We start from the raw sequence: 23,752 nt of genomic DNA on the forward strand, positions 1-23,752 counted from the left end.
TGCGTGTCGGGCATTCAGCCATTTAGCATCGCGTAGATACTGCAAATTGCAGTGGTTGGTCAGCACCTGGAAGGGGTGCAGTGCCCCTTCCAAACAGTGCCTACACTCCTTGAGAGCTTGCTTAATAGCTAACAATTCCCGATTACCCACATCGTAGTTACATTCCGCGTTGGTCAGTTTCTTTGATAGAAACACACACGGATGACGCTTACCGGTCCCGGGATACTCTTGGGTGAGCACTGCTCCAATGCCTACCTCAAATGCATCCACCTCTACCTGTAATGGTAGCTGGGGGCCAGGTTGTCGTAGGATGGGAGCAGAACAGAATCGTTGCTTCAGATCTTCGAAGGCAAGCGTCGCTCCTGGGGTTCACTTTAGCTTCTTAGCACCTCCTTCATGAGGGGAGCTGCCACAGAGCTAAAACTTTGAAAGAACCGTCTATAGAAGTTTGCAAAACTTAAGAACCTCTGTAGCTCTCTGAGGGTTTTTGGTTGGGGCTAATCTCGAACGGCCAAGACCTTGTCTGGATCCATGGCCACTCCTCCAGGGGAGTAACTGAGGAATTTTTTTGTGCTGCAATGAAACTCACATTTCTCACCTTTTACATAGAGTTGATGTTCTCAAAGTCTTTGTAGTACCTGTTTGACATGCCCCATGTGTTGGTCCTCTGTATCTGAATAAATCAAGATATCGTCAATATAGGCAATCACACAATGATGCAACATATCCCGAAACACCTCAAAAATGAAGGACAGGAACACAGAGGGACTATTAGCAAGCCCGCAAGGCATCATGAGATACTCATATTGTCCCGTAGTAGTGATAAATGCTGTCTTCCATTCATCTCCTTTCTTTATCCTAATGAAGTTATAGGCGCTTCTCAGGTCTAGTTTTGAAAAAACCCGGGCTGAGCGAAGCTGTTCCAAGGCTGAGGGGATAAGAGGAAGAGGTTCTCTATGTTTCATGGTGATCTTATTGAGCCCTCGATAATCTATGCAAGGTCGCAAGCCTCCATCTTTCTTGGGCACAAAAAAGAACCCAGAAGCAAATGGGAAGGTGGAGGGGCGATTAATCCCCTGTTTTAGGGACTCCTGGACATATGCTTTCATGGTCTCCTCTTCGGGTCTAGAGAGGGTGAAGATATGTCCACGAGGTGGAACAGCACCCTCTACAAGATCGATGGCACAATCGGATGTACGATGAGGCAGGAGACCATAGGCTTGTGCTTTACTAAAGACATCTTGAAACTCCCTGTAGGGTTCGGGAATACCTGAAAGATCCTCGGGCAGGGGGCTCTCAACGGAGGAGACTCGACAGGGTAGGAAAAGACATTCCAGAAAACATTCAGATGACCATGCTTGAATCTCTCCGGTTCCCCAATCTATCGCAGGGTTGTGCCGTCTTAAAATCATTTTAGGATTTCCATGGTTATCTCGCATGGAGGGAACAACAAGTAATTGAATCAGCTCCACATGGAGAACCACAACCTTTAGGGTTAGTGGTGCTGTGCGATAATTAACCCAGAGGAGAGCGGTTCTCCATCCACACCTCGCACCAGCAATGGCTGTGGCATTTTCTCTAAGGGAATCCGATAATGCTGAGCAAACACGGTATCTATGAAGCTACCAGCAGCTCCTGAATCCACCAAACCCATACCTTTCACCCCCTCTGTCTCCCACAAAAGAACAGGCACCGTTAACTGCATCTTGGTATGGTCTGGCGGAACTAATATTCTTACCTGAGTCTCTTCAGTGCGGCTTTGGGTGGGGCGCTTTGGGCATGCACGCATGAAATGCCCCGCTTCTCCACAGTAAATGCAAAGCCTCCAGTTGCAGCGTCTCTCACACTCTTCCGGGGTAAGGGGCACACGTCCCAAAACCATTGGTTCTGGTTCCACAGAGCGCATCGGCGGGGTTAGGGTCATTCCTACCGAGCGCACTGCTGATTTGCGCTGTTCGCGGAGAGCAGTGTCCAGGGTTATGGAGAGCCGCACGTATTCCCCGAAGGTTCAGGTGGCTCCCCGACATGTCAGTTCAGTCCGTAATTCCGGGCGAAGAGCGCGACGATAGATCATCTGTGAACAGTCGGTAGTCCAATCAAAACTGGCTGCCAGGGTTCAAAATTCTAAGGAGAAGTCTGCCACCGAGCGATTTCCCTGACGTAGATCCAAAAGCAAATCTCCGACATTCCGCCCTATGGCTGGATGATCGAACACTTCCTTAAAAGCTGTTTGGAAGTCTCGAGAAGAGTGCAGCAGAGGGCTATCCTCGGACCCGAGAGCGGTCGCCCAGGTAAGAGCCTTTCCGCACAGCAGGGACATCACAAAGTGGACGTGATCCTGATCGGAGGGGAACTGGTCCGGGTGATGTTCTATGTATAACCCGCACTGCATCAAGAAGGCTTTGCAGTGATCAGGGTTTCAGTCGTACCAGTTTGGCAGGGCTACCAGTACGGCTGAGCGTGGGGGAGAGGTAGGGAGCGGTACCGCAGCCGCTCCAGAAAGCTGCAGTTGTCTCACTACGTCTGTAAGACGCAAGATCTGAGCTTGCGCCTGCTGAAGTTGGTCCTGCGGATCCATGTTATTCTGTTCTGCCTAGAAAGATCCGCGGAGACAAATTCAGGTAACCAAGTTTATTAGGGATTAAGAGAGGGGAGGTCATGAGCCATATCCAAGTCATTGCCAGGGAACAGAAGCAGATCCAATGAACGTGATCCAATGTCGTCGTCGAGGAAGAGGAAGCCGAGGATCGAGAAGCCAGTAGGTCAAGCTGGTGACACGGGGGACAAACACGGGGAAATCCATGAGGGGCGTCACAAGGAAGGTGGACGGGCAGGAGGGCAGGCAAGAGTCGAGGAAGGAGCGGGCAGGGCCAGGAAGACGGAACGTAACTAGGGAGTCAACGCATAATCAAAGCATACATTACTACAATACCTCGCACCAGACTAATGTCAGTGTGAGGTTTAAATACGGTGATTTCCCTCAGTTTCCGGCAATCATTGCCGGTCACGCGAGGTGGGCGTGACACAGACCAAGTTTTCTGTTTATTTTTACAATTGAGAAACGAACAGCATCGATCCATATTTTATCCCCCATCAGCTACCAACAACAAATAGCAACAATCAGTGCTGTCCCAAACGATTATACTTTAAACGATTATTCTAGCGATTATTTGACTAATCTAATAGCTAATTTTTTAATTGATCTGATGATAAATTATTAATAATTATTTTCACGTTAGTCATTTAATACAATTCACCCCCCCCACACACACACACAAATCTGAAGTTCTGATTAACATTTAAATTTATTAAAACATTTCTTAAACATTATGTCACGCCCGGCTCGTCCGATCCTTGTGTGTGCCACGGCCCCCTCGTTACCTCGTGTTAATTCCCGATCGTAATCACCTGTTACCTGGTATGTTCAGCCTGTCCTGTGTATTTAGTCCGCATCTGAGTTAGTTTCCCCAGATCCGTCATTGATGTGCGTCGCTGTCTACCCTGTTTGTGAGAATAAAACCCCTTTTACTTTTGGATTCTCGTCTGCCTGCTTGCCGGACAGCGGTTACAACACATTAGAGCATTATTAACAAAAAAGCTAAAGAGATTCAATAGGATTTCTATGTTGGACTGAAGTTAATAATCACTGCAATAGTTTTTACTTAATTATTTCAGTGCATGACTTTATGTTGAGATAGATGCTCAAACATGGAATGATTTCATAACTATAGAAACATGTTTTTAACAAACAATAGCAAAGGTAGCTTTTAGTTAAGCTTACTTCAGTGAGCAAGAGACGATTTAGGCTACAGTGTGTAAGAGTAGTCATAAACGATAATGTTTCACTCTTACATGACATAATAAGTAAACAGAAAATGTAAATTTCTGAAACAGCGTCATTAACATCAGCTACAGTAGAGTCAGTCATTACTGAAGTATTCCCAAACTCTGGAAGACTGCTTGCGAGCCTTTTCTGCCACGTGTTTCTCCAGAAGCTCTGGAGCTTGCCTCGTGAGCGGCGGGGCGGGCGGCAAATTTCCTTTTTGCAGGGTGGTAGGAGATGTCTCGTTAATATTTATGGGAGAAGAGCTATATGATTCGCCAGTGCATGCCTTATAAAATAGTGCAGCACTGCTGGCACTGACGATATTAGACAAAACTATATTGGCCTTACAAAATAGTGTGGCACTGCTGACACCGGCGATATTAGACAAAAGTATATCGGAATTCAGTCTATAATTGATATAGTTTTAACAGTGCCGGTGTTCTGTCATAACATCCTACCTATCGAGACGTGCTATCGAGCCTTTCTGCGCATGTGCAGTTCCACTGTCTTGGGATTAGGGTTAGGTTTTAGGGGTTAGGGTTAAGGTAAGGGTTTTAGGGGTTTTTGGGGGGTTAAAGTTAGGGTTAGGGTTAGGGCTACTGATTAGCACTACGGTTTGATGTTTTGATAAAGTAGGATGTTTTGTCAGAACACCAGCAGTAAAACAACTAGCCAGCTTATTAGCGGAATAAGTATTGTAAATGAAAACCATGCTACAGGTCCAATAAATAAAATATTGTAGCTCTCAAGTGGCAAAGATATCATCAAGTGGACAGCAAAGTTCAGTTATTAGCAGATTGTTTTATTGCCCGATTTTTAATTAAAAGGACAACGTTAACATGCTCCCGATGGGATAAATTATTTTCCCTTACAATACGTTTAGCTTATCACTTGCATGAACCATGCATTGCAGTTACAAAACATTTACGTAGTTTTCCACAACGTGTCGACTAAAGTTCCACGTTGACACATTTTTATAATTGACATCATCGATTATGTTGAATAATTGTCCCAGCCCTAGCAACAATACTATCTTAGGTAACAGTAATAACTTCATAGTGTTCAGTTGAGGAGAACGTAATTCGTGTTTACATATGGTTGTGTCATCACAAACGCGGGTGCCCCTGCGCAATGATACGGTTGGCATATGGAGTTCGGTGGGAAGGAAATAGTTCCTACATGAAACTAATTACAAGGAGGTGTTCTTCGGACGTGTATTAACACATTATTGGAATTAATTTTTCCCCCACAATACTTTACACACTAAAACTGGAACTTGGAACTTAATCACTGAAACATCAAACCCGAGGGGAGGCGACGGACGAGACGAGGGAACAGGACCTGAAAGACAAAAATGCAAGACATCAACGGTGAACTGGAAACAGAACAGACACACAGAACATGCAGAGGGTCAGAAACCAAGACAAAACCTGACAAAACGGGGAACGCAGACAGACAGACCAGGAAAGGAGACACAGGGGCAACACCCACAGGCGGAACAAAAGGGCCAGGAGTGAACAAAGGACCCACAGGAGGAGGAGCAGAAACAGGAGGGAGAAAGGCAAAGGGAGGAGGAACCAGGGGAGCCCGAAGGAGCCAAGGCGGGCGAGGGGTGGCGGCCGGAGGGGCCGCAGGCGACAGGGAGGCAGGAGCAGGAGGGGACCACGTAGGGGGCAAGGAGACAGACGGAGGGAGCGACAGAGGAGACAAGGAGGGAGCAGAAGGGAACACTGGCGCAGGCAGGCAGGAGGGGGAAGCCGCGACAGCGCAGCCAGAACCGGGGAAGGGTTAGGGTTAGGGGACCCAGAGGCGGGCGACGAGGTGCCGTCGGAGGGACCGTAGACGGGTGACAAGGCACCGGAGGGGGACCCGGAGGAGACAGCCAAGCCGGAGGTGCAGGACCCTTAGGCAGCCACCGAGCCACAGCCAGGGGACGCACAGGCGAGCCAGGGCGGGAGGGACCCTGGCCCCGCGCCTGTGTCCTCTCCCCTTTCGGGACACTGACAGGCGAGGCTCTTTCCGGGATCGACCTCGCCGGGGCGAGGGCAGAGGAGTCATGAGGGAAGTCCCCGAGGGGTCCCGCTCGAGCTCCTCCTCCTCCGAGGAAGGAGCGGTAGTCAGACTGTCTGGGACCTCCTTGGGGACTGGGACCCGAGCTGGGGGGACTCCAGTGAGGTAGTAGGCAGTGCAGCCGGAGCCGCGGGTGTGCCAGGCTGGACAGGCGAGCCGAGCAGAGCGGCGGCCTCAGGGGGCACCTCAGGCGTGCGGGCAGTGCGGCGGCAGCAGGGGCAGGCGGTGCCGCGGGCATGGCAGCAGCAGCAGGCGGTGCCGTGGGCAGAGCGGCGGCAGCAGGCAAGGCCACAGGCAGGGCCACACTGGGCAGTTCAGGAATAGGCATTGCCCCTTTAAGAGTCTTGAAGACCCGGGGAATAGCGTCCCTCACTGTGCGTATCCCTCCTTGGCCCAGGCAAATTATAGGAAATTATATGCCTCCAAAGGCAGCTGGGAGGATCCCCAGGGGCTTCTGTATCCGGAGGGGTTCCTCCTGACATTCCGTGGGGAGAGTGGCTGCGGAGAGACAGCAAGCCCCCACGAAGATCGTCGGGGCGGTTTCCTCTCCTTTTCCCCTACGCCTTCTCTTCTTTCTGTGGCTGGGGCAGGTCGGTGGAGGCGGGGTTGCCTCCGAGAAGGTGAGCGGTTGGAGTTGCCTCTCCATGAATCCCTTGACCAGCTGGCAGAGGTTTTCGCGCACGTCAGTGATTACGTGCGCGCCCGTGAGCAGAGTCATCTCCTGAAGGAGGCGGCCGCTCTTGCTGGCTAGCTGCCATAGCCCAGGGTCCTCACGGACCTCGGGTTGAGACAGCCAATATAGCACCTTGTCCAGCAGCTTGAGACGGCTGTCCTCAAGCTGCGGAGGTGCGCTCAGGAGATCCGTCATTCTGTCACGTATAGGCAAGTAGGCGATCGGGAAAGCAGGCGAGTAAGCCGGGAATACTCAAAAAAGGCGGTTTATTCCGGGCAGACAAGCAGACGAACAGCAAACATCTTGACAATACAATGACGGATCTGGGGAATACTGACTGAAACATGGACTAAATACACAGGACAAGTCAAAAGGAACAGGAAACAGGTGATGACAATCAGGGATTAACACGAGGTAACGAGGTGGGCGTGGCACACACGAGGATCGGAGCTGGGCGTGACAACAGCCATCCAGTTTATTAAAGCTAAGGTCAAGTAAATGAGCTTGGAATATGGAAAAAAAAAAAACATAAACAAAACAAGATACATTACCCCAGAATACTTGACAATGACGCAGTAGATTCAGACCCAAGACTCACATGAAGGATTCTGGAAGCACTTGGCAGTAGCATCATCTTCTATTAGAACAGATATCACAGCATTCCCTTCTTCTTTAATTGCTGCCCTATCTTTTAGTTAAGTTCTTCCACTTCACTAAAGCAAGTAAAATATAAAAATAATAAGCAAGAAATGTTCAAACACTTACTGCAAACATTCATAGACTTGACTTTAACCTGATAATGTATTCTGAGCCACCAAGAAATAAATCTTCTGCCTCCTGTCCTGATACACCCTGTAGAGCAGCCAGGGCATGGATGATGGACTATCCAAAAGCAAGAAAGAATAGAATACAAAAGTTGATTGCATGTAACTGAAATATGACTACATCACATTATAAGTGAAGGCATACACCAATTACCCAGTAACAAAGCATAATACCCCTAAGAATGTGTGCTTTATTTTGCAAATGAAACAGCCTGGTTTTGTTTCTATGGAAACTCATACAATGAGAAAAACAACAGTTACTGTGATTACGAGGATTCACACACAGACTAAGATATTGTGGTCTAATGTTGGGGAGAAAAAAAATTGCATAGTATATTGCATAAGAAAAAACACATTGCTATATTGAAGTGGGCAGAAGACTACAGATCATCTGGTGCACAAATTACTTACATAACAGGCCACCCCTGCAGTCTTACCTCAGGGAATAAGACATCCAGAATGAACTGCACATGATCTCTAATAGGGAATGCTGTTTGTACAGTTTTCAGAAATCTCTCAATATATGAGAAAATGGCATCCTGTTGTTCGTCAGACTCCAGGTACACAGGCACTTGGAAAGATTACTTTCCCTGGAATCTATCCAGCCACTTGGATGGCTCATTACCACGGAGTATCCTCTTTTTTCAAGAAACAAAAAAAAAAATGTTGTGTGTAAATGCATTAAGTGATTTTAATTAAGCAGAGAGCGCATTCGTGAGACAAATCGGATGGGGACTCGTGTCGCAAAGCAGAAAAAAGCAGATCGGGCAGGGTCGTAATAGTAAAGTAAAATGCGCATGCTCACGCGGCTCGGGTTGTCTTGGTGCGCATGCGCGCGCAAATCGAGTAGGCACCGCAGATCGGGTAGCAATAGGGGTATGGCCCCAAACAATAACCACCAGTGAGTTACGCCACAGACAGGATGGGGTTTCCATGATTTTCCTAATGTGATGAGGCGTGGTCATAATTACGTGGAGTGTCCATGTGATGTCACTGGGGTTCCCCCAGGCAGGTCTGTGACAGGTGGTGGACAACCCCATAGCTGCTGATGGCAGCACATATGGTCACATTTTCACCACGTTGGCCAGGCACTTCTACTGTATAATGTTCTATAACTATGTTGCAACCTCTCTTTCTTCTTTGTGCCATATTAAATCTAGATTCATCCATGAAGTGATCCATGAAATACAAAAGGCCAAAGCTGTCCTGGGAGTGGACTCTTTCCAGATGGTGGCATAGAGGAGGTCATTTTCCAAATTCCTTTCCATCTCCCACCCATTGCACAGTGTGGTGGCTGAACACAGGAGCACCTTCGACCAGAGATTCAGAATGATTAAGTGTACTACTGAACACCACCAGTGACAATCCTTCCACCCAGTGTCCATCAAACTATACAACTCCTCTCCTTTCTGCTGAACACTGTTCTGTTCTTATCATTTATATCCATAACACTTGCACATCGTATAATATGGTGGATGATATACATTGTTCAGTCCTAGTTTTTTGATCATCCTGTATATAATTTTCCAATTACACATCTGACTGTATAATATGCTCTGCATTCTAAAATCAACCAAAAAAGAAATAAAAAATATCTAACCATGACAGGAAAAAGTTATGTATGATTTGATTAATTAGTTATTAATTACACAGGTCTACAAAAAAAAAATCAGTTGCCAAGGTTTTTTGAATGTATTTACGGTATTTTGAGGATGCTGAATTAAAAAATCACATTACTTTTGCTGAATTGGTTCTAGTTTTTCAGATAATGGACATCCATGAAAATAATACATTCCCCTAATGTGACTTGTGTGTGATGACAAATGCAATAGCTTTTGGTCTGTCTTTTGACTCAACAGTGTCTTAGGTAATGAAATATCAACAAGCCACTGGTGGACAAGAACAAAATAATTCTCCCATCGCTTCATATTAAGCTAGGATTGATGAAGCAATTTGTTAGGGCTTTGGAAAAAACGGGTAATTGCTTCAAGTACATTTGTAGATCATTCCCTGTATACCACTGTATATTCATTCACTATGAAAAGTGTACTTACATGGACATTAAACTTCTGTAAAGTTTAGTTTAAAAAAATATCCTGACTTTTCCAAGAAAATATTTGTGTGACACTCCTGCAAGAACAAAAGCTACGTATCCCAAAGCTATGGATAACAAATATATATTTAAAGACAAGATGACTTATCTGTTACCAGCAGCTGACAGTTTCTATGGGCCAGAGATGAAAGTCAGGTGACTTAATAGTCAGAGGACCTATAAAGAGCAGAACGGTTTCCTAGATCTTCAGTCTGTTTGGACGGAAATACAGAAAGCATTACGACAGTCACATTATATTTTGTAAAAACCCTACAGATATCATTCAGACAGAAAGGTAAGTTTGTTCTTAAAGAGATCCGTCAGCAAGTATCTTGCAGACCATCTGATAGAAATTGTTTCCCTTTTCATTATAAAAATTTACTGAATTTTAAAAATGATTGCATGTGGTCTTTGATATTGATGGAATATGACATTGTTTGTTTTGAATACATACATACATGCATGCATACTGTTGTGACCGGTGAGCGAGCGAGCCGGGAAACAGGCGAGGCAAGCCGAGGATGCAGGCAATCGGGGTTTATTCGGGACGACAGGACATGGACACCAATAAACATCAATGACGGATCTGGGGTAACAGACTCAGACGCGGACTAAATACAGCAGACAAGCCAAACTAACAAGGAACAGCTGGGCACGATCGGGAAAGCACACGTGGATAATGAGGGGGCGTGGCACACATCAGGAGCGGACGGAGCAGGGCGTGACAGAACCCCCCCCCCAAAGGCGCGCACTCCGGGCGCGCCAGAGAGGAGGCGACGGACGAGACGAGACCGGGGAACAGGACCTGAAAGACAAAACCCAAAACCATCAACGAAGAACAGGGAACAAGACCGAAACACAGAACAAGAACAAGGACGAAACGAAAGACAGGACCCGACAAAGAACAGGAAACGCGGACAGGCAGACAGAGAAAGGAGACACAGAGGGGACAGAAAACGGAGGAAAAACAGGGCGAGGAGTGAACACAGGAGACACCGAGGGACGAGGAGCAAAGACAGGCGGGACAAAGGGACCAGAGGGGAACGGAGGAGACACAGAGGGACGAGGAGCAGAAACAGGCGGGACGGAGGGAAAGGGAGGAGGAAGCAGGGGAGCCCAAGGGAACCCAGGCGGGCGAGGGAAGGCAGCCGCAGGGGCCGCAGGCGGAAGGGAGGCCGGAGCAGGAGGGGACCACACAGGGGACAAGGAGACAGACGGAGGGACCGACAAAGGAAACGAGGAGGGAGCAGGAGGGAACCCCGGCGCAGGCAGAAGGGGGAAGCCGCAGCAGGCGGAGGCGCAGCCGGAGCCAGGGAAGGCGCCGTCCGACGCCCAGCCGAAGCGGGGGGGCCCGGAGGCGGCCGACGAGGCGCCGATGGAGGGACCGCAGGCGGGCGACGAGGCACCGGAGGGGGACCCGGAGGCGACAGCCGAGCCGGAGCCGTAGGACCCGCAGGCAGCCACCGAGCCACGGCCAGGGGGCGCACGGGCGAGCCAGGGGGCAGGGCGGGCGGGACCCGGGCCCGACGCCTGTGTCCCCGTCCCCCACGGGAAACGGACAGGCGGGGTCCTGGGGGGTGTCGGCCTCGCTGAGGCAAGGGCGTGGGAGTCAGGGCCTCTAAGGAGGCAACAGGCGGGGCAGTCGGCACCGCGGGCGTGGCCGCAGGCGGGGCAGCCAGAGCCGCGGACAGGACTGGAGAGCTAGCCTCAGGCGGGGCCGCGGGCAGAGCGGCGGCCTGGACAGGCGAGCAGGGCTGGGCCGACCGGACAGGCGAGCAGGGCTGGGCCGACCGGACAGGCGAGCCGGGCAGTTCCGGCGAGCAGGGCTGGCCGGACAGGACAGGGGAGACGGGCAGGACCGGCGAGCAGGGCTGGCCGGACAGGACAGGCGAGACGGGCAGATCAGGCGAGCAGGGCGAGACAGGCAGGTCAAGAGCCGGCAGGACAGGCAGTTCAGGAGCCGGCAGGACGGACGAGACAGGCAGTTCAGGTGCCGGCAGGACAGGCGAGACAGGCAGGTCGAGAGCCGGCAGGACAGGCAAGACAGGCAGGACCGGCGAGCAGGGCTGGCCGGACAGGACAGGCGAGACGGGCAGGACCGGCGAGCAGGGCTGGCCGGACAGGACAGGCGAGACGGGCAGGACCGGCGAGCAGGGCTGGCCGGACTGGACGGGCAGGTCAGGCGAGACGGGCTTGGGCATGCGGCCAGCAGGGGACGCCTCTGCGGGCACCTCGGGCGTGCGGCCAGCAAGGGGCACCTCTGCGGGCACCTCGGGCGTGCGGCCAGCCGGGGGCGCTGCAGGGGGCGCCGCCATCACGCGGCCAGCAGGGGGCGCCGCCATCACGTGGCCAGCAGGGGGCGCCGCGGGTGTGGCTGCTGGCGAGCAGGGCAGGACGGGTAAGTCAGGCAGTTCAGGTGCCGGCAGGACGGGCGCCACCGTCATGTGGCCAGCAAGGGGTACCTTGGGTGTGCGGCCAGCAGGGGGCGCCGCAGCAGGCGCGGCCAGCAGGGGGCACCGCGGCGGGTGCCGCAGCCAGAGTGATGGCAGCTGCAGGGACTGCAGGCAGAGCAGGCAGGACAGGCGGGTCAGGTGGGTCGAGCAGGACAAGCGAGTCAAGCAGGACAGGCGGGTCGGGCTGGACAGGCGGGTCAAGGGGTGCTGCAGGCAGATCGGCGGCGGCAGCAGGCAGTGCAGCCACGGGCAGATCGGGGGCGGCAGCTGGCAGCGCAGCCGTGGGCAGATCGGCGGCGGCAGCAGGCAGTGCAGCCACGGGCAGATCGGCGGCAGCAGCAGCAGCTGCGGGCGGATCGGCGGCGGCAGCAGGCAGCGCAGCCGCGGGCAGAGAGGCGGCAGCTGCAGGCAGCGCAGCCGCGGGCAGAGAGGCGGCAACAGCAGCAGCAGCCGCGGGCAGAGAGGCGGCAGCTGCAGGCAGCGCAGCCGCGGGCAGAGAGGCGGCAACAGCAGCCGCGGGCAGAGAGGCGGCAGCTGCAGGCAGCGCAGCCGCGGGCAGAGAGGCGGCAGCTGCAGGCAGCGCAGCCGCGGGCAGAGAGGCGGCAGCTGCAGGCAGCGCGGCGGCAGCTGCAGCAGGCAGCGCAGCCGCGGTCATTGCGGCGTCAGCAGCGGCGGTGTCATCCCAGGCGGGGAGTAAGGAGCAAGCCCCCAAGAAGAGCGTCGGGGCGGCTGCTTCTCCTTTCCCCTTCCGCTTCTTTTTCTTCTTGCGGCTGGGGCATGACGATGGCGGCGGGGTCGTCTCGGAGAGGGCGAGTGGCCGAAGCCGCTTCTCCGTCACCCTGTTGACGAGCTGTCGGAGGTTCTCGCGAACCTCCGCCATGACAGGCGCCGCCGTGAGCGGGGTTACCTCCTGAAGGAGGGTCCCGCTTTTGCTGGCTAAGGCCAGTAGTCCGGAGTCCTCCCGGACCTCCGGCTGGTGGAGCCAGTACAGCACCTCGTGCAGCAGATCGATGCGCTGGTTATCGACCTGCGGAGGTGCGTTGGGGAGATCCGTCATTCTGTTGTGACCGGTGAGCGAGCGAGCCGGGAAACAGGCGAGGCAAGCCGAGGATGCAGGCAATCGGGGTTTATTCGGGACGACAGGACATGGACACCAATAAACATCAATGACGGATCTGCGGTAACAGACTCAGACGCGGACTAAATACAGCAGACAAGCCAAACTAACAAGGAACAGCTGGGCACGATCGGGAAAGCACACGTGGATAATGAGGGGGCGTGGCACACATCAGGAGCGGACGGAGCAGGGCGTGACACATACATACATATATATATATTTATTCATTTATTTATTTTCCAGGATAGCATTTATAGCAGTGGGCACTTTAAGTATGTGTCTGCTGTAATACAGGAATTGGATATTTAGCTGAAATTTGTCATTTTATCTGTATTATTATAGAAAATAAAGGCACATTAATGTCGACAACCAAATTGTGAGGTTGACAAATCGAGATAATTACTATGACAGTTAATATTGATTTTATATTTAAAAAAACTGGAATTTTCACTGGGGAGGCACATTGGCTCACTTCCCTCACACTTCCAAGGTGGGACAGTTTCCTTGCTCTCCTCATGTTTCATGATTTTCTTCTGCCTATTCCAGTGTGCTACCGCACTCCAGGAAGATACTTGATATCTGTAAATTGTCCATAGTATATGGTGATGTGTATTCTGTGTATGTGTGTGCCTGGCAATGCACCGAGGGCCATCCCAAGTGCTCCCATGCCTTATGTACTGAGCTGCCTGTGATAGGCTCCAAGCCCCTAGTGACCCTGCACTGGATAAGCAGCTGGGAGACAGGTGGATGGATTATCTGTAAAGCAATCTGCAAGTTTAAGAAGGTAAACATGTTTTCCTTTTTCAGGTTAAACAAGGCTGAAAACAACCCTGAGAAAAGATGGGTGATACATCAAACCAAAATGCCACTCCAAACTCTTTCGTGCGTCCTCAGTATTTTTTCATCACTGGTTTTTCTAACATACCTCATGCTCAGTACTACTTCATATTCTTGTGTTTGGTTTATGTGGTCACTGTCTTGGGAAACTCTTTTGTCACACTCATTATTTATGTAGATCGTTCTCTTCACACCCCAAAATATATGGCTATTTTTATTTTAGCTGTAGCTGACTTGGGTGAGAGTACTGCTGTTTTTCCTAATGTGATTAATGTTTGTCTACTAAATATACAACAAATAACATATGAGGCCTGCGTGTCTAACATGTTTTTTATATTTTTTTTTAGTTCAGTGCAGTCTGTCATGCTTACTGTTCTGGCGTATGACAGGTTTGTAGCAATTTGCTTCCCACTGAGATACCACAGCATCGTCACAAACTCATCAATGGGCATTATTCTCACTGTGGGATGCATATTTAATTTTCTGTTTATGATGACTTCAATGCTATTGGTTACTAGGCTGTCTTTCTGTAAATCCATAGTGATTGATAGCTATTTCTGTGACCACGGGCCTCTATACAGACTGGCTTGCAATGATAACCTGCCAAGCAATATAATGGCAATGTTATTCATAACGTTACATTTTCTTCTACCATTGTTTCTGATTTTTATATCTTATGTATGCATTTTGTTGGCGCTGTTTAAAATTGCATCATGGGAAAGACGTCTAAAAGCCTTAAAGACCTGTTTTTCCCACCTAATATTAGTATCAGCATATTATTTTCCAATATTGGGCATTTACATAAGTGCAATGGCTGGCTCTGTCCACCGCAATGCAAGGATAATTAATATATCGCTTTCATATGCCATTCCTGCCATGCTGAATCCCATTGTGTATTCTCTGAATACTGCCGAGATCAAGGGCTTTGTAAAAAAAATGCTCAAAAGAAAAAAATATAAGAGCACAATAGTAACTACGGCAAACAAATAAGTGACAAATAATCAACTAATCAACAAGTAGTTGAGAGACATTAACATGAAATTAATTCAGGTTTATTTGTTATATACAATCTAGAAAGATAGGTTAGTTATTTCTGTATTGGAGATTTAGAAAAAGACTTCAAAATGAATGTTAAATTGTTTAAAGAATGTTATTGTTAAACAATAAATCACTGTGTGTATATATACTTCAGGGCTGTGAATGCATAAAAAATATAACCAATTAATCGACGAGTTTTCTGTGTTACTAATGTGAAAAAATGGCAAAAATTTGTATCAAATTAACAGTTTAGTGTGGGTTACATGCAATAAACTTGAAGCATTTAAAAACAGTTTGTGTTTTTGTTACTGAGTTTCAGCTACATATTTGGGGAAAATGGTTAAAAAAACATCATTACATCAGAGCATCAAAAGACTATTTTAATATACTGTGATTATACCTTTTTTTTTTTTAACTCTCAGGTTCATGAGAATGATCTATATATGATGTACAGATTATTCATCCATGCATCCATTAACTTCCATTTATCTGAGGTCGGGTCGCGGGGGCAGCAGTCTCAGCAGGGAAACCCAGACTTCCCTCTTCCCGGCCACTTCATAGTCCCTTCAGCGTGTCCCGGGTCTTCCCCGGGGCCTCCTTCCAGTGGGACATGCCTGGAGCATCTCACCAGGGAGGTGTCCTAATCAGATGCCCGAGCCACCTCATCTAACTCCTCTCAATGCGAAGGAGCAGCGGCTCTACTCTGAGTTCCTCCCGAATGACCGAGCTCCTTATCCTATCTCTAAGGGAGAGCCCAGCCACCCTGCGGAGGAAACTCATTTCGGCCACTTGCACTCACGATCTCGTTCTTTCGGTCACTACCCACAGCTCGTGACCATAGGTGAGGGTAGGAACGTAGATCGACTGGTAAATCGAGAGCTTTGCCTTTTGGCTCAGCTCCTTCTTTACCATGACAGACCGGTGCAGCGCCCGCATCACTGCGGACACCGCACCGATCCGCCTGTCGACCTCCCGCTCCATCGTCCCCCAACTCGTGAACAAGACCCCGAGATACTTAAATTCCTCCACTTGGGGAAGAACCCCATCCCCGACCTGCAGAGGGCATTCTACTAGAGACCTGCGCGAGACGGATTTTTCAGTCCCGCTCCCGCAAGATTCTGTCCCGCTCCCGCAAAAAATATATTATTTTTTCCCGCTCCCGCCCGCAGTATTCAAGTTTTGTCCCGCTCCCGCCTGCAAAATCCCGCAGGTAAACATATAAATAGTTTTTTGTTATTTGTTTCACTTGCTTCCCTTTTGAGTATATATAAAAAAGAAACGGAAAATAAACAAATATGTTTAGTTTTATTTTAGTTTAATTAAATGCAATGATGAACATAGACACGAACGAGGATCTTTTCAGAACATGCCATCCCGTCCAAGCACCAGGCTGATTATTTCTTGGGGTGTCCGGTTACGTCCCCCGGCACTCAGAGTGTGGCAATTGTAGTTTCTGTAGACGATTCGCCTGTAAATTGTTATTATTTTAATTTAGTCATTCTTGTTGCTTTTGTGCAGTAGAAAAATGAGTATTTGTTTTTAATAAATTAATTTTAAGATAATTACATTTTGCAGGAGTCCCACGATTAATTCTATTCTCCCGCAACCCGCACACACATGACGACCTTACCGCCCGCACCCACATTCACCCATCAAATCTTGTCCCGCGCCGCACTAGGTGCGTTGGGTCCCGCGGGTCCTGCAGTACTTCTGCGGGTGTGCAGGTCTCTACATTCTACCCTTTTCCGGCTGAGGACCATGGTCTCGGATTTGGAGGTGCTGATTCTCATCCCAGCCGCTTCACACTCGGCTGCGAACTGTCCCAGCGAGAGCTGAAGGTCACGGTCCACATCATCTGCAAAAAGCAGAGACCTAATCCTGAGGTCACCAAACCGGACACCCTCAATGCCCTGGCTGCGCCTAGAAATTCTGTCCATAAAAACTATGAACAGAATCGGTGACAAAGGGCAGCCCTGGCGGAGTCCAACCCTCACCGGAAACAAGTCCGACAAATTGCCGCCCATACGGACCAGACTCTGACACCGGTCATACAGGGACCGAACAGCCCTTAAAAGGAAGCCCGGCACCCCATACTCCCGGAGCACCCCCCACAGGACTCCCCAAGGGACACAGTCGAATGCCTTCTCCGAGTCCACAAAACACATGCAGACTGGTTGGGCAAACTCCCATGAACCCTCCAGAACCCTGCGGAGAGTATAGAGCTGGTCCACTGTTCCACGGCCGGGGTGAAAACCACACTGCTTCTCCTGAATCCGAGGTTCGACAATCTGGCGGACCCTCCTCTCCAGAACCCCCGAATAGACCTTACCAGGGAGGCTGAGGAGTGTGATCCCCCTATAGTTGAAGCACACCCTCTGGTCCCCCTTCTTAAAAAGGGGGACCACCACCCCGGTCTGCCAGTCCAGAGGCACTGCCTCCGATGTCCACGCAATGCTGCAGATGCGTGTCAACCAGGACAGCCCCACAGCATCCAGAGCCTTAAGGAACTCCGGGCGGATCTCATCCACCCCCGGGGCTCGGCCAACGAGGAGCTTTTTAACCACCTCAGTGACCTCCGCCCCCGAGATAGGGGAGTCCACACCCAACTCCCCATACTCTGCTTCCACATTGGAAGGCATGTCAGTGGGATTGAGGAGGTCTTCGAAGTACTCCTTCCACCGATCCAAAACGTCCTGGGTTGAAGTCAGCAGCACCCCATCCCCACCATAAACAGTGTTGATGTTGCACCGCTTTCCCACCCAGAGCCGCCGGATGGTGGACCAGAATCACCTCGAAGCCATCCGGAAGTCGTTTTCCATGGCCTCACCAAACTCCCCCTAAACCTGAACTTTTGCCTCAGCGATCGCCGAAGCCACATCCCGCTTGGCCTGCCGGTACTTGTCAGCTGCCTCTTGAGTCCCACAGGCTAAAAAGGCCCAATAGGACTCCTTCTTCAGCTTGACGGCATCCCACACCACTGGTGTCCACCAGCAGGTTCACGGATTGTCGCCGCGACAGGCACCGACCACCTTACAGCCACAGCTCCGGTCAGCCGCCTCCACAATGACATGGGAGTTCTGCCGGAGGCAGGAGTTGAAACTCCTTCTGACAGGGGATTCTGCCAGACGTTCCCAGCAGACCCGCACTATATGCTTGGGCCTGCCAGGCCTGGCCGGCTTCCTCCCCCACCAGCGGAGCCAACCCACCACCAGGTAGTGATCAGTTGACAGCTCCGCCCCTCTCTTCACCCGAGTGTCCAAGACATGCGGCCGCAACTCCGATGACACAACTACAAAGTCAATCATCGAACTGCGGCCTAGGGTGTCCTGGTGCCAAGTGCACATATGAACACCCTTATGCCTGAACATGGTGTTCATTATGGACAATCCATGATGAGTACAGAAGTCCAACAACAGAACACCACTTGGGTTCAGATCGGGGGGGCCGTTCCTCCCAATCACGCCACTCCAGGTCTCACTGTTATTGCCCACGTGAGCATTGAAGTCCCCCAGCAGAACAAGAGAGTCACCAGAATGAGTGCTCTCCAACACCCTTCCAAGGACTCTAAAAAGGGTGGGTACTCTGAACTGCCGCTCGGCACATAAGTGCAAACAACAGTCAGAACCCGTCCTCCCACCCGATGGCGAAGGGAGGCTACCCTCTTGTCCACTGCGGTAAACCCCAATGTACAGGTGCCCAGCCAGGGGGCAATAAGTATGCCCACCCCCGCTCGGCGCCTCTCCCCGCAGGCAACTCCAGAGTGGAAGAGGGTCCAACCCCCTTCGAGGAGACTGGTTCCAGAGCCCAAGCGGTGCCCGACTATGTCTAGCCGGAACTTCACAACCTCACGCACCAGCTCAGGCTCCTTCCCCATCAGAGATGTGACATTCCATGTCCCAAGAGCTAGCTTCTGCAGCCGAGGATCGGACTGCTAAGGTCCCCGCCTTTGGCCACTGCCCAGCTCACAATGCACCTGACCCCTATGGCCCCTCCTATGGGTAGTGAGCCCATTGGAGGGGGGACCCACGTGCCTTGTTCGGGCTGTGCCCGACCAGGCCCCATGGGTACAGTATAGGCCTGGCCACCAGGTGCTCGCCATCGAGCCCCACCTCCAGGCCTGGCTCCAGGGGGGGGGGGCCCGGTGACCTGCGTCCAGGCAAGGGAAAACGTGTTTCCATCATGTTTTTCTTCATAAGTGGTCTTTTAAGCCGCACTTCGTCTGGTTCCTCACCCAGGACCTGTTTGCCTTGGGTGACCCTACCAGGGGCATAAAGCCCCAGGCAACTTAGCTCCTGGGATCACTGGAACACGCAAACCCCTCTACCACGATAAGGTGTCGGCTCCAGGAGGGGCTTACCCCATCAATTTCCCCATAAACAAGAGAACTACCACACGACAGACCTAAGACCCCTCGCAACAACACCTTGCAACAAAGCCTTGAGTCAAACCAGATAGCAAACAATCAACGACAACGGAATCATGGTCAGAAGAAAGCACCAAGAAAAGAGCATGGACATGGACAGGAGCAGAAGGATGGATCTCCAAAAAGGTCCATGAACCTGAACCACCCTTCCCTCCTCTAGCAGGATGGAAACGCGATGAGTGACGAGGGCAAAGCGATCACAGAAGGGCTCTATATCCACTAAAATGACGAACTAGAAAACTGGAGTTCAGACACAATCAACCAAGACGGGTGCTTGTCACCTGAACCAACAAGGCAGCTCCAGCCGAGAACGATCCATGGCATTCACAAAACAGAGACCCACCATACCATAAGTCAAGGACACACAAGCGAACAACGACTCTATAAACGCCAAACGCGATGACGACCCCAGAGATCAGGGTATATACAGAAATCCAGAGGTTAAATTGAACACTTTTTAATACCTTTTTTAATACTTTCTCAATATTTTTTAAAACCCGCACGGCATTCAGTTGCAACCATTTTTAAACAAGTTTCAAACTGATTTAAAGATTTATGTTACACAATTTTGGCCTGTACAACAGAATTTAAATAGGGAACATGGGTCAACAGAATAAATTTAGTGACTGTGATTTTGAAAACATCTTGCATTTAACTTCTTCAGTCACAAGTCCATATCTTTATCCACTAGGCTATTCATGGCAAGTGCCTTAATTGTTTGGCTTTTTCTTCAATGAGTTTGTCGATTTGCACCAGTTGACCAACTGCTCTCATCCATGCATTCCTGATTTATGAGTTGTGCATTGCATATGCGAAAAGAGAGCGCTGACTGTCATTATCATAAATTTATCACGCTGATTTAAACTCTTGGTGTGTAAACCTTGTAGTTGCCTGCAGGCATCTTACGTTAGCAAGATAAGTTTGGTGATAATTAATGCAGCTAGCGAATTACTTACATAAAAACCTGCTACTTGGGGTTGCAATAAGTTATCGTATTGACCAGTAAACGACAAGAAACATAAATAACACAATCAACAAAAATCTGCTGCCAAGTCAATCAGTACTTGTACTGATCGCTTGCTCCATTTTGATCACGGTTCCCGAGGAGAACTTTATCGGCAATCTATGGCTCATCCTGCTAGTCCCAGATGTAGAGGGTTGAATTTCGTATTTTAAACCACTGAAATTGTGGCAGCATATTTGAAACAACGAAAATAACAGAACTGAATATTGTAAAGCAGAAATAAGAGGACTGAATGTTACTGCTTGAATAATAAAGATGCGAATAAAACACATGGAATATTTTCAACTGAATTTGTTCTTTTGAAATTTATTTTGAGGCGAAATTAAATGAACTGAATTCATGTGGCTGAATTATAAACATGCACTTTAAAATACATATCTTTTGGAACTGAATTTTGGAAGCCGAATATTTTTGTACTGAATATTTAAGCAATGAAATTACGATTGAAATGTTTTCAGTTGAAATGTTCAATGTTTAAATGTATGCACATATTAAAAATTACAGTCCCCAAAAATTCAAAGCGTCATTAATGCAATGCGTTTTTATTCGATAAGTGTAATTCAACGTGTTTTTTTTCATCAACGACTTTTGTCATTAATTTACTTCCATAGTCCTTAATTCCGCCCGCTCCGCTCCTCGCTCACGCTCTGCTCACATGCTCTGGTGTCTACCTATATATAAGTAGACCATTCAAGGTTTCTGAGGGTGTTATTTAAATGTGTATAGGACAAAAACTCACAGAGTTATTTAAACGGTTTGGCGAAACTTCTGTCATATCCCGCCAACAGGATCGGCGATTCCAGAGGGTTAACGTTTGTCATTTGATGTATCATGTTCCTCATTGTTTTCCTAATTAAAGTCCTCATTTACCCAACTTCCCGGCTCATGTGCTGCTTCCACAATCTGTGCCCGTGCGAACCAGGACAGAATGACCAGACTCCACCAAGAGAAGATACTACATCTGACCGAGGCTGAATACCTTAGTCTTACTAACGAGGTAATTTATTGGCTGCAACAGCCCGAGGTCCAGGAGGACCCCACAGCTTTCGCCCTGGCTGCTCACTCGGGGGACATTCTGGAGAAGATGTCCATCTTGCCGTAGAACGCCGTCTAAGGATGCGCAATCTGGCAAATGTTCGCACCTGATGTCACTGCTGCCCCTTTGCTTCCAGCACCGGCAGCTCACCCCCTTGCTGGAGATGTGCCTGGCCATGCAGGTCCTCTGGCTCCTGCTCAGTGGTTGCCTGTGGTCCCCCAGGCTCCTGCTCGTGGTCGCCTACGGGTTCACCTGCGGTACCTCGTCATTCGCCTGCAGTTCCCCCGGCTCCGACTCGTCGGTCGCCTTTGCCTGCAGCAGTTTCTCCTCCCTCCTCACCTCGCCTCCTCGCAGGGCCCTGACCTATAATTTTAAAAGAGATGAGGGATATTATTAGCCAACCTTTAACATTACTATTTTAGAAATCGTTATCTACTGGTCAGGTACCTTCTGATTGGAAGCATGCTAATATAACAGCCATATTCAAAAAAGGGGATAGAAGTAATCCAGCAAACTATAGGCTAATCAGTTTAACTAGCATAGCTGGAAAGGTAATGGAAGCTATAATTCAAGTGAAAATGGTAGATTACCTAGATGCAAATAACATTATAAAGGATAGCCAACATGGATTTAGGAGAGGTAGATCCTGCTTAACGAATCTGCTTGAGTTCTTTGAGGAAGCTACAAGTGAAATTGATCAGAAAAAGGCCTATGATGTGATTTACTTAGATTTCCAGAAAGCCTTTGATGTTGTCCCCCACAAACGGCTCTTGTTAAAGCTTAAAGCTGCAGGAATTTTAGGAACTGTCAGGGTGTCTACAGGTTTGACCAAGTTAAATTTAAGACATTTTAAGACTTTTTAATACCATTTTCAAACAAAATTTAAGACCAAATTGAAAGTCCCGCAAAAGTCAAGCACAAAACTATGAGGATATTTTTAATTATTATTTTATTTAACTGATTGTTCTTGGGAATATTCAACAGAAAACACTATTCCAGAAGAAGAAATTAATTTCTATTCCATGACAATGTCAAGGCACTCACACACTTTGAATCCAATGTAACAGTGTAACAATGTGAATGCACAAACTCTTGAAATGTAAGCTCACTTATGCTGCTTGAAGCACTTGACAATACTCTCACTCATACATACACCCACACAATACTCTCTCACTCACAATACTCTCACACACACATACAACTTTCTCTCACAAACACACACACACACACAATACAATATTCACGTATCGGCTTTTATCTTTCCCACAAGTAAATGACTGAGCAAGCACGGAGTCAGGAAACATTGCCTTAAAGATGTCATCAATTCCGTCATTTGACCTGTACGATTGGTGGCTCGTCACAGTCCTCAGCACCCAGATTACTTCTGCCCTCAGTGTCGGAGTAGAGCCAAATATTGTTCGGATGTCTGACGATGTCTGTGGTTGTTCAGCAGGCTATGGCCTCGCACCCTCTTCTCCATTAGCGGTGGCGGTGCAAAAGTCATTGATTTGAGGCTGATGTTGGTGGGCTGTAGCAAAAGCTACGTGTTTCCCGCTCTGCATATGAGACTCCAGCGCTTTGATCCCCATTGTACCCAATTTAAAACGTTTACAGCAAACCGCACAGTAAGCCTCGCTGTCATCTTTGGGCACAGCTTTCAGCCACCACGAGAAACTGGAATTTTCGAGCCATTTGTCACTAAATTTACATTTACCCATATTTCCTTGCCTTGTCTCGAGACTACGCTGACTAAATCCAGATAATCCAGATAAAGCCAGCGCTGGGGTCAGGGTTGCCAGATCTGACTGACAGGTTCCAGCCCAAACACGACGCAAAACCCGCCCAAATCATCAAAAGCCCAATTGGGTGGAAAACCGCTAAATCTGGCAACACTGACCGTTGTCAAGCAAGCACGTGTCTAGCAACAGAACAGATTTAGAACCTGCGCGGAAGATTCTCCTCAAAACGATAAACTTTTCCTTTTCAAAGTGTAAAAAAAAAACATTTTAATGATGGAGAAATTCCCTCTAAAATTAAGATTAAAAAATTAAGACCCTTGGATTTAGATTTAAGACAAATTAAGACATTTAAAGGCCTTATTTTAGGACAACGGAATTTAAGCCACCCTGCGGCCACCCTGACTGTGGCAGCTTGGATCAAAAACTGGCTAACTGATAGGAAGCAGCGAGTAGTTATTAGAGGCACTATGTCACAGTGGGCCTCCGTTTATAGTGGGGTACCGCAGGGTTCAATTTTAGGACCACTATTGTTCCTAATTTACATTAATGATATTGACATGAATACATACAGTAAACTGGTTAAATTTGCAGACGACACTA

General features: G+C 49.1%; 1 protein-coding gene across 1 annotated transcript; it reads left to right on the top strand.

The window, feature by feature from the left end:
* Positions 1-13,895: 13,895 nt before the first annotated feature.
* On the top strand, positions 13,896-21,810 carry LOC111839900 (olfactory receptor 1-like). Its single transcript, XM_072701639.1, has 3 exons — positions 13,896-14,845; positions 15,879-15,924; positions 21,550-21,810. Exons 1-3 carry the CDS (start codon positions 13,896-13,898, stop codon positions 21,808-21,810), a joined length of 1,257 nt encoding a protein of 418 aa, XP_072557740.1.
* The last annotated feature ends 1,942 nt before the right edge of the window (positions 21,811-23,752 follow it).

This window comes from Paramormyrops kingsleyae, chromosome 17, assembly GCF_048594095.1.
Source record: "Paramormyrops kingsleyae isolate MSU_618 chromosome 17, PKINGS_0.4, whole genome shotgun sequence".
Taxonomy (NCBI): Eukaryota; Metazoa; Chordata; class Actinopteri; order Osteoglossiformes; family Mormyridae; genus Paramormyrops; species Paramormyrops kingsleyae.

What these genes read in the sequence shown, in the direction of transcription:
- LOC111839900 (XM_072701639.1), top strand. Translation starts at nt 13,896, where the DNA reads ATGGGTGATACATCAAACCAAAATGCCACTCCAAACTCTTTCGTGCGT. An exon ending in AAAATGCTCAAAAGAAAAAA is followed by an intron (nt 14,846 to 15,878) that starts ATATAAGAGCAC and finishes CACTGCGGACAC; the next exon opens with CGCACCGATCCGCCTGTCGA. An exon ending in GCTCCATCGTCCCCCAACTC is followed by an intron (nt 15,925 to 21,549) that starts GTGAACAAGACC and finishes CTTTGCTTCCAG; the next exon opens with CACCGGCAGCTCACCCCCTT.